This window comes from Rana temporaria, chromosome 5 (genome assembly GCF_905171775.1).
Source record: "Rana temporaria chromosome 5, aRanTem1.1, whole genome shotgun sequence".
NCBI lineage: Eukaryota > Metazoa > Chordata > Amphibia > Anura > Ranidae > Rana > Rana temporaria.
This window is the reverse complement of record NC_053493.1, coordinates 232,014,623-232,026,625: the sequence shown is the minus strand read 5'-3', so window position 1 is coordinate 232,026,625 and position 12,003 is coordinate 232,014,623. Positions and strand designations below refer to the sequence as shown.

The window sequence follows — 12,003 nt, the reverse complement described above, 5'->3', positions numbered from 1 at the left end:
GTGCCTGGTGGCCCTGGTATAAACAGAATTTGTTTACATCAGTTTACCTCTGATCCATCATATTTAAACAGAAATGGATACAGTCCTTTGCTGCTTTTTTTTCTGGACATGAACAGACTCTAAGATAGTTTGATTTAAACTGATACAAGTGAAGCGTGTCCAAGATGGCGATGGGAGCGGACGTGTAACTCCAGAGCTCCCGTTCCGGATTCTGATCCTTATTTAATCTTGGTGTGGAACCACCGCAACTCACCTTCATAACACCTGCCCTGCCTTCCTGTGCCCCTGGGTATGCGGGGGACCAGGCCCGGAGGTCGGAGGAGACAGAATACTGCTGCTGTGCATACTCCGCCAAAACTTGGGCCTACTGCTTCCCCCTCAGCCTGCTGCATGGAAGCTCAGAAGGAAGCCGTGCTGGCTATCGCAAACTGCCAATCTACCTTTACCGTTAAGATTGACCACGTCCAGATCGAGACGGCCCTCATCCACCAGCATATTAATGCGTTCCGTGAGTGGGTGATAGAGGTGGAGAGAAGGGTCTCCGGCATGGAAGACACCCAGAGAGCTCATCCCTCCGACTTGATGTCCCTAAAATCCAGGGTGAAAGTTCTGGAGAACAAAGCAGAGGATGCCGAGAACCGGAACTGGCACAAACAACTTGTGGGTCCTGGGCCTGCCGGAGGGCGCAGATCCTGTCACTTTCATGGAGCAGCTGCTTCTCCCTGCACTTCTCTATTAAGCAGGCTCATCACATGCCGGTGAACAGAGGGAGCGCCACCGCGCACTTTCATCTTTAAGCTCCTCCATTACCGGGAGCTGAAGTTTGACAACACCCGGCTTCTTATATTTCCAGACGGTGGAGACGCAACGCCAGCATAAGTTCTTCGACCATGTCCGTGCTCTGCTCTGGGAGAAAGGGATCAAATACAGCATGCTATTTCCTGCTAAACTGAGGATGCAAGATGGCGAACACATGCAGTTCTTCACATCCCTCAAAGATGCAGTGGCCTGGGTAGAGACTCTGCCGCGCTGAGTTCCTTCACATTTGTTTTTCACGCTCAGGGCTGTGAGTATATCGCATGGGGGCCCCTGCTGTTTTACTTGGGAGGTGCTGGGTCACGGTGCAATCTTCAAGGGACTACACTTTGGGCCTGGTCATCTGACCATCCCTGGTTGACTCTGGTGTCCTGGTGGCTACAGGTTTCCCCTTTGCTGGGTGGGGGGGGGGCGGGTGGCGGGGTGCCTTTGGTTTGTGTATCTCCCCCTTTCCCCAAGCTGAGTTACTGGTCTCCCTTTCCCACCTTGTCCCCGACAGACTCTGTTGCCGACGCTGGAGCACCACAAGTGCACCGGAGCTTCTCAAGTCCCCCCTACCTGTACTAACTACTCCAGATTCTGGATAACAGATGCGGAGGTGGAGCCCCGGTTCCATGAGACCCTTCAACAATATTAGACTGACAACCCAGGTACGGCTGCGGAGACCTATGTGTGGGACGCTTCAAGGCCTCCTCCAGGGGGCACTATCAGTCGATCATAGCCGCAGTGCGGAGGGAGCGCAGGGTGGACCTTACTAGAGTTGAGGGTGACGCGTGTAGAAAGGAGGCCCTCTATGTTAGGACCCGGGATCCTCACCACTTTGCCCGACTTCAGTTGTTGACTCAGCAGACTCTCCTACTGCGGACATCTCTGACGGAAAAACAATTACTCCACCAGTCGCAGCGTGTTTTTGAACAGGGAAAAAGGACGGGCAGACTCCTGGCCTGGCTGTCCGGGGAACAATCAAAGGTTAACACCATCACCCGGGTCTTGGATCACGATGGGGTTTCTTACTCTACCCCTCGGGAAATTAACCAATGCTTCGCCACCTACTACCGGCGGCTCTATAGCTCCAGAGTAGCCTATGAACAAATTGACTTAATTGATTATTCTGAGGCTGTTGATGTCACCGTCCTTACTCCCTCTTCGGCAAAAATATTAGATGCCCCAATTAAACTAGAAGAGATCCCGTGTGCGTTGAAGATGATGCAGGGGGGGAGACTCTGGGACCAGACGGGTTCCCGGTTGAGTTTTATAAAAAACTATATGGAGGATCTTGGCCCTAGACTACAGTCCATTTTGTCTTGGGTGTCGGAGTCCGGAGTTCTCCCAGACTCAATGAGTGACGCGGTAATAGTGGTCATCCCTAAGCTTGGTAAGGACCCCACCCTCTGTTCCTCCTACCGGCCCATCTCTCTCCTCAACGTCAATGCTAAAATATTCGCAAAGGTGCTCGCCAACTGCTTAAATACTGTTATCGCAGCCTTGGTCCATCTGGTTCAGACAGGCTTTATGCCAGGCCATGGCACGGATATAAACTTGCGTTGCTTACACACCCACATGGCGGTTGCGGGCTTGGACATGGCCTCACTCGACGCTGAGAAGGCCTTTGACTCGGTCGAGTGGGGCTACCTCTGGACGGTTTTATCTCGTTTTGGCTTAGGCCCCCGTTTCCTCTCCTGGATACGAATGCTATATGCTCACCCCAGGGCGAGCGTCCTCACCAACGGCACTCTGTCAGGTTTATTTGTTTCTGGGGAGGGGGACTAGGCAGGGCTGCCCACTGTCCCTGGGGTTGTTCGCCCTGGCGCCCAAACCTTTGGCCGCCCATCTGCAGAGGAACTCTGGGGTCAGAGGTGTCCGGGTGGGTCCCCTGGAGGAAAAATGGTCCTTATACGCGGACGACTACCTGTTGTACCTGGCAAACATCTCTGCAATATCCCATGTGGAAGAAAAATATATTTTAAATATATTTAAAAAAAACATTTGTAATATATGTTTCCCAAATATATTGACATATATTTGAAATAGTACAATTTTGGCCATATTCAATATATTTCAAAAATATATTTCAATATGTGAATATATGGGAAATATATTTTGGAATGCATTGTTAAATATGTTGCAAATATATTCATAAATATATGTTAAATGTAGTTCTGAATGCATTTAGCAATGTATTTATGCAACCATAAATATATTGCAACGTGCATTTTGGAATGCATTGTGAATATATTCAGATATATATTGCTAAATGCATTCAGAAGTACATTTAACATATACAGTGCCTTGCGAAAGTATTCGGCCCCCTTGAACTTTGCGACCTTTTGCCACATTTCAGGCTTCAAACATAAAGATATAAAACTGTATTATTATTATTTTTTTAAGAATTAACAACAAGTGGGACACAATCATGAAGTGGAACAAAATTTATTGGATATTTCAAACTTATTTAACAAATAAAAAACTGAAAAATTGGGCGTGCAAAATTATTCAGCCCCTTTACTTTCAGTGCAGCAAACTCTCTCCAGAAGTTCAGTGAGGATCTCTGAATGATCCAATGTTGACCTAAATGACTAATGATGATAAATAGAATCCACCTGTGTGTAATCAAGTCTCCGTATAAATGCACCTGCACTGTGATAGTCTCAGAGGTCCATTTAAAGCACAGAGAGCTTAATGAAGAACAAGGAACACACCAGGCAGGTCCAAGATACTGTTGTGGAGACGTTGAAAGCCGTATTTGGATACAAAAAGATTTCCCAAGCTTTAAACATCCCAAGGAGCACTGTGCAAGCAATAATATTGAAATGGAAGGAGTATCAGACCACTGCAAATCTACAAAGACATGGCCGTCCCTCTAAACTTTCAGCTCATACAAGGAGAAGACTGATCAGAGATGCAGCCAAGAGGCCCATGATCACTCTGGATGAACTGCAGAGATCTACAGCTGAGGTGGGAGACTCTGTCCATAGGACAACAATCAGTCGTATACTGCACAAATCTGGCCTTTATGGAAGAGTGGCAAGAAGAAAGCCATTTCTTAAAGATATCCATAAAAAGTGTTTAAAGTTTGCCACAAGCCACCTGGGAGACACACCAAACATGTGGAAGAAGGTGCTCTGGTCAGATGACACCAAAATCGAACTTTTTGGCAACAATGCAAAATGTTATGTTTGGCGTAAAAGCAACACAGCTCATCACCCTGAACACACCATCCCCTCTGTCAAACATGGTGGTGGCAGCATCATGGTTTGGGCCTGCTTTTCTTCAGCAGGGACAGGGAAGATGGTTAAAATTGATGGGAAGATGGATGGAGCCAAATACAGGACCATTCTGGAAGAAAACCTGATGGAGTCTGCAAAAGACCTGAGACTGGGACGGAGATTTGTCTTCCAACAAGACAATGATCCAAAACATAAAGCAAAATCTACAATGGAATGGTTCACAAATAAACATATCCAGGTGTTAGAATGGCCAAGTCAAAGTCCAGACCTGAATCCAATCGAGAATCTGTGGAAAGAACTGAAAACTGCTGTTCACAAACTCTCTGCATCCAACCTCACTGAGCTTTTGTTTTGCAAGGAGGAATGGGCAAAAATTTCAGTCTCTCGATGTGCAAAACTGATAGAGACATACCCCAAGCGACTTACAGCTGTAATCGCAGCAAAAGGTGGCACTACAAAGTATTAACTTAAGGGGGCTGAATAATTTTGCACGCCCAATTTTTCAGTTTTTTACTTGTTAAAAAAGTTTGAAATATCCAATAAATTTTGTTCCACTTCATGATTGTGTCCCACTTGTTGTTGATTCTTCAAAAAAAAATACAGTTTTATATCTTTATGTTTGAAGCCTGAAATGTGGCAAAAGGTTGCAAAGTTCAAGGGGGCCAAATACTTTCGCAAGGCACTGTATTTCTGAATACATTCACAAATATATTGCTAAATGCATTTAGAAGTACATCTAACATATATTTATAAATATATTGACAACACATTCCAAAATGCACTTTGCAATATATTTATGGCTGCAAAAATATATTGCTAAATGTATTCAGAAGTACATTTAACATGTATCTATGAATATATTTGCATTTCAAATTATATTCAATATTATATTCACAAATATATTGAAATATATTTTTAAAATATATTGAATATGGCCAAAATTGTAGTATTTCAAATATATGTCAATATATTTGGGTAAAATATATTAAGAATTTAAAAAAAATATATATATTTTAAATATAAATGTAAATGTACTTCTGAATGCAAAATTTAAAAAAATACATTCTTATTACATTCTGAAATGCTGTGCATTTATATATTGTATTTTATATATTGTAGGCCTATAAAACCAGCAAACATTTGGGAAAAAAAAAACAATAACACAGTACAGTACAATACAACAAAACTTTATTATCATGTAAATATACAAAAACTACAACACAGAGAATAGAAAGGGGTGTTAACTGTGGTAAATGACATTAATGACATAAAAGTTTATTTGTGGTATTCTGATGAGGTTCCTGATGTTTCCCTTCAGGTGATATTTCAACGCCGCAATTTTTCTCGTAACAGCATCACTGAACACACCTTTTGAAGTCCTAGGAAACTTTGCCAAAGTAGCAACTTTAAAAAGCAAATGGAAAATATTAGACTTATTAGATTTTCCCTGTGAATCAAAAGCCATTTAAGACCCCTTTCACACTGCAGCGCTGCTAAAGCTCTGGCGGTTTTTGCAGTGTTTTTGTAGCACTTTTTAGGCGTTTTTTTTTTTTAAAAGGGAAAACGTCCAGTTTTTATGCGCTTTTAATGTGCTTTGGAAGCGCTGCCCATTAATTTCAATATTCAGGTGCATTTTAGGAGCACTATTTATAGCTCTCCCAACCCGCCCCAGATGCTGCTTGCAGGACTTTTTCTAATGTTCCGCAAGCGAATCGCCCCAGTGTGAAAGTACTCATTGCACTGAAAGGGATGCAGTTTTATGAGCTTTTTAGAGGCTATTTCTAGCGCTAAAACGCCTGAAAACTGCCTCAGTGTGAAAGGAGTCTAATAGATGCAGCTGAGTAAATAAAACTAACAAAATTAAGCATGTATAAAAACATCAAAATGTTATAGACTTTTCAAAAATCAGTATAAAAATCAACATCTTGCCTACAACTTGCCTTATTAGTTAGTTCAGACTACTACCAGACTGAGCAAGATATCTCACTTTGACACAACAGTCAAATTGGCTTACAGTCTACATGTTAAAGCTGATGTTTTCATAGGGTCTAACTGTACCCGCTTCTCTCCATCTGTCAGCCGCTTGGAGGCACCGCCTTAAAAGTTACTTTTTTTTTAAGTGTAAAGGTACAAGGGTTTTTACCTTCATGTATTCTATGCATGAAGGTAAAGAAAAAACTTCTGTGTGCAGCAGCCCCCCTATACTAACATGAGCCCCCTCTCGATCCAGTGAAGTCCACGAGAGCCTCGTCTCTCCAGGAACTTGCACTGCTGATTGGCTTTCTGTAGCGGTGGGAGCTATTGGCTCCCAGTGCTGTCAATCACAGCCAGTGAGCTAATTAGGAGATGGGGCCAAGGCAAGGCTCAGTGTGTGATTGGACACACAGAGCTCTGGTTCAGAAAAACAGGCATGGGACCTGAGAAGAGAAGGATCTGAGCTGCTCTGTACAAAAACCCTTTCACAGAGCAGGTAAATAGGAGTAGGACATGTTTGATATTTAAAAAAAAAAAGCTCAGAATTCATGGTTCCATCAATTATGGTAAGTTGTCCAGGTTCTGAAGCTGCAAAGCAGTCCCAGACCATAACGCTACCATCTCCATGTCTGACTGTTGGTATGATATTCTTGTTATGAAATACTGTATTCGTTTAATGCCAGATGTAACGGGGTGCACACCTTCCAAAAAGTAATTTTTTTTATCTCATCAGTCCACAGAATATTTGCCTAAAAGTTTTGGGGATAACATCAAGTTGTTTTTTTGGTAAATGTGAGATGAGCCTTTGTGTTTTTGGTCAGCAATGGCATTGGCCTTGGAACTCTCCCATGGGTGCCATTTTTGTCCAGTCTCTTTCTTTTTGTTGAATCATGAACACTGTTCTTACCTGAGGCAAGTGAGGCTTGCAGTTCTTTTGTTGTTGTTCTGGGTTATTTTATGACCTCCTGGATGAGTTGTTGTTGTGCTCTTTTTGTCATTTTGGTTGGGAGGCAACTCCTGGTAAGGTTCACCACCGTTCCATGTTTTCTCCATTTCTGGATAATGGCTCTCACCGTGTTTGCTTTTTGAGATCTTTTAGCATGCTTCACTGTGTCAGACGTCTTCTATGTAAATGATTTTTTGTTTCAACAGGTCTGGGAGTAATCAGGCCTGGGTGTGGCAAGTGACATTTAACAATTTTTTACCAAAAAATTGTGGTTAATCACAGTTCATTCATGATTCAGCATGTGAGGGGGCAATTACTTTTTAAGGCAGGGCCAGGCAGGTTTGAACAGTTTTTTTTTTGTTTTGTTTTTTCAATTAATAAATTAAACAATAATTTTAAAACTGCATCTTGGATTTACTTGGGTTATCTTTGTATATTATTAAAATGTGTTTGATTTGAATCATTTAAGTGTGAGAAATATGCAAAAAATCAGGAAGGGGGCAAATACTTTTCCACAGCATTGTGTGTGTGTGTGTGTGTGTATATATATATATGTGTTATATAATATATATATATATATTATGACCATATACCCAATCCTATATATTATATTTTTGTTTGCTAGCTGTTATTACAGCGGTCAGTTTACAGCATTACTGTGCCATATGCAAGCTCAAGGCAGAACAAGAACAGAAATGTGACAAGCATTTGTCTCTGATTCTTTTTACTCAGGGGAAATGAGTTTGTTAAGCAGCTGCAGCAATTGTATCGCTATTATGCATAAAGGATGACAGGGTAGATCAGGTACAGCATATATTTGTATATGCTTAGCAGGTCTGGTGTGTTTAAGAAGCTGCATTCAGCACAAAATACCACAGAATGATAAGGCAGAAACATGACAGACAGGCAGAACTGTGCAGATAAACAACTGGAGAGGGTGAAAATTGCACTCAGTGCTTCCCACTGGCTTACAAATCATCTTCTACTTCAGTAGGAGAAAATCCAGTACATATGTATGTTTCCAGTTTTATATGCAAATCTGATTTATGAAATTTCAGATGGTTCAATTAATTTGTCTTTACACAATAAGAATATTTTGTGTAATTGCAAATGTATTTTTTTTCGACATTTAAGTTATTGCTATTACATCTTTTGTGAGATGCAAACACTAGTAGTAGCATCCACATTTCAAAAGGTTGCCTGAATGGACCTTGCTGTGAAATGTTCTAGTGCAGTGTATAAAGCTAAGTTATGTTGCCTGTCATAAGAACAGCATGCCAGATTCACACAAAAAATAACTTTCTCATGGCATTTTCAGAATTTAAAAATAAATGCCAATTTTAAGTTATGTGTTTTACTGTATATGGTATGTGTTCGCAAAATAGAATGTTTTTGCTTTGTTGTTACAAATCAGATTGTGTTAATGAAATTAGTATTTGATAAAGCTCTCATACCTCTTAAAAAGGAAAGAAAAATAAACAAATGTTGTGTTTTGTATGTTAAACACAGCCTTTTAAATAAAAAAAAATCTCTATAGATCTATATTTAATATATTACAAAGGGATGTGTTTTTATATATATATATATATATATATATATATATATATATATATATATATATATATATATATATATATATATATATATATTTATTTATTTATTTTCACATTGCAAGACAAATCCTACAGCCTATTCAGTGTCGACAGCATGCAGTTTTTTTGGTAAGGTTTTTGCTACTTTCAGAATCTCCAAATAACAAATAATGGTCAGCATGAGTTAAATATAGATTTTAAAACGTGTCATCTGTAACCTTGAACATACATAAAGTTATGTTAATATATTCATTGTTTTGTGATATATTCAGTATATCCCGGACAGATGAATCAGAGCTGCAAAACCAGGGTGTTAGTCGATCGCAAAATAATTCAGTGTCAGTTAAACCGCTGCCCCGTTCTCCTTGGATCATCTCTAAATAAAAGTGTTATCTGTTGTGCATTGCAGATGGGGGTAAAGAAGTTCTATCTATGCACCAAGTGTTGTTGAATTTGATTCGAAGTAACAAAGCATTGGTTCCAGAAGAAGAAATTGCAAACATGCTCCAGTGGGAGGAGCTAGAGTGGCAAAAATATGCAGAAGAATGCAAAGGAATGATTGTCACTAACCCTGTAATGGTAAGTTTATTTGAGGCTTTTTGTTTTTTGTTTGGGCTCACAAAGCCTTGTGTATTAGTGGTTTCTCTCATAGCACTCCTATGCATAAAGACTGTCATGATGTAAAACAATAGTACTTGTTTGTCCCGCCACCGAGCTGCACTGACTTTTAGAGATAACCTTGCAAAAAATCTTGGAAAAAAAAAACTTGCTGAAAGCTTTTTGACATTCAACTGACTTCTGGGTTTTTTGGTTGCCTGGTCCCCTGCTACACTCTGGTTCCTTCCTCTGCAGCACTTGACCCACACACACTCCGCAAGAACAGCCCATGAGTGGACAACTAGAAAGAAGACTACCTCAGCCACCACTGCCTAGATCAAGGGGAATGGGCCCTTCACCTAGACATCTTAAATCTGATATGTTAAAAATGGGGGACTCTTCATGTAGACCCGCTAGCCTCCAGATTTAATAACACATGTCATCTCAAGGCCCTTTTTCCATCCTGCTTCACAGTCGCTGGGTTTAAAGTATATGTGAACCCTAACCTTGTAAAACAGCACATTCAGTCTAAAATAGACATGCAAGGCAAAACATCTCAGTTCTGGGAAGGCTGTCCACAAGGTTTAGGAGTGTGTCTATGGGAATCCCAAAGGTTGAGGTCAGGACTTTTTAAGGCACTGTATGTTCTATAGTCCAGATATGTGCTATGTACAGAGGTGTAGTCCCGATACACTTTCCGTCTCGTGGTCTCAAGTTATGGACAAATCTTCCAATGCGGGCACTAGTTCTGGTGACCTGAGGGTCCTGAAGGAATTCCCCTAATTTGCAGAGATTTCCCCTCACTTTCAGTGTGTCTATGACACAGGAAGTGATGGGAAATCTCCACAATGGGACACAGATGGCAAAAAAAAAAATCTGACAAGGGTTATCACCATCCCTTACAAAATCCAAAATGGGGGGAAAAATTGTTTTGCCTATAGTTCTACTTTAACCACTTCCCGCCTGGCCTATAGAAGAATGACGGCCCGGCGGTCATATGGCATCCAACAGGATAAGCCACAATAGCGCGCCGCGCAGTGATTGGTGGTGTGGTGTTTCACTCTGACACACAGCAGCTCCGATCGTGGTAAAGAGCTCATGATGTAGGCTCTTTACCACGTGATCAGATGTGACCAATCACAGCTGATTACAGCGTGTAACCAGGAAGTGGCGGTAAACGTCTTTCCTCCGTTCGCACTGACAGGGGGAGCCAATCAGCATCTCTCCTGTTAGAGGGGGGGTCTGAGCTAATAATCAGTGCATTGATTATCAGCGCAGCCCCCATCAGAGGTGCCCACCACAGCTGCTAATCAGTAAGTGCCAATCGGTGTCCATCAGCAATGCATGTCATTGAACTAAACAGATGTAAATCAGTGCCCATCAGTAATGACTGTCAGTACCTCATCATCAGTGCCATCTATTAGTGCCACCTGTCAGTGCCTATTAGTGCTGCCTGTCAGTGCCCATCAATTCAACATATTAGTGCCCCCTCATCAGTCGTTAGTGCAGCCTCATCAGTGCCCATCAGTGAAGGAGAAAACAGAATTGTATAACACATAAAATACCACCAAAAGAAAGCTCTATTTGTGAGAAGAAAAATATACAAATTTAGTTTGGGTACAGTGTTGCATGACCGCGCAATTGTCATTCAAACCTGAAAATTGTCCTGGGCAAGGAAGGGGGGAAGTGCCCTGTATTGAAGTGGTTAAGGACTGGTAAGCTGCAATGTATGACAGTTTTGTTTATTGGTTTTGGTACACTTTAACCATAATTTCATTTAAGTAATCGCTTATTGATTAAAAACATCAGACATTACCCTTTTTCTCTTGAAGGTTTGTTTTTACTCTAAAGTAACAGTCCCCCTTGAAAGCTTTAATCAGGTCATTAAAGGGCATGTATTATGTTATATGACTAAAGTGAAACTGAGAACATGTTTGTGGGAGATTCACAATGTTTCACTTATATCATTTACTGTATATCAGCAATTCAGTAAACCAATTTACTAATAAACATTCTTAAAAATTGTCTACAGTTTAATGATTTACTTGTTCACAAGACCCCCATTCTTGGTGTTTTCATGATTCATGTATTGTAGCTGACATTGAAGAAGTAACTCTGAAATCCCCAGAATGGCTTCCTGGAGCTCTTTAAAAGTTAAGCAGAGACTAGTGTTGACAGATGTAGGTCCCATGTGGTGTTATACAAACTCTATGTTGTAATCATATACCAATTGTTTTTTTTGTTTTTGTTTTTAAGAAACCCAGCTCAGTTCGAATTGATCAGCTTGACCGTGAGCAGTTTAACCCAGAAGTGATTACTTTCCCTATTATTGTGCATTTTGGTATAAGACCTGCCCAGCTGAGTTATGCTGGAGATCCACAGTAAGTTTCTTTTTCTACATACCATACAGTAAATGATATTTGTTCTGAATCAAAAATGTAATTCTGTACTTGAGATGTTCTTCATGCTTCTCATTAAATATACTGTAGTCCTGCTATATATTAGTATTTTAAGTGTTTGGCATGTTATTAGTAAACATGAACAATTGAATGATTAAAGCTGAACTCCAGGCAGCTATAAAAATAATGAATGCAGCTTTGTATTCATAAATACATGTGTTGTAACCACACAGCACAGGCTGGACATTCATAGAGTCTGAGTTAAATGCAATTCTGTTGGGCAAGTAAAACTGTTCTAAATGTATTTAAAAACTGTACAAGAAATGAGCAAGAAAAACACACACATGTGTGTGTAATATATATAATATGCTAATATGCACACAGTACTGTGCAAAGGCTTAATGCAGGTGTGAAGACACGCTTATTCATTTACACAATGCAAAGTGAGCAAA

General features: G+C 40.7%; 1 protein-coding gene across 3 annotated transcripts in view; it reads left to right on the top strand.

The window, feature by feature from the left end:
• DROSHA (drosha ribonuclease III) overlaps positions 1–12,003 on the top strand; it is a 478,288-nt gene that overhangs the window by 225,105 nt on the left and 241,180 nt on the right. For all 3 annotated transcript variants that reach the window (XM_040353574.1, XM_040353573.1, XM_040353575.1), the window contains 2 exons: positions 8,965–9,134; positions 11,409–11,533. In XM_040353574.1, the coding sequence (XP_040209508.1) occupies positions 8,965–9,134; positions 11,409–11,533 (295 nt within the window). The remainder of the gene's footprint in view (positions 1–8,964; positions 9,135–11,408; positions 11,534–12,003) is intronic.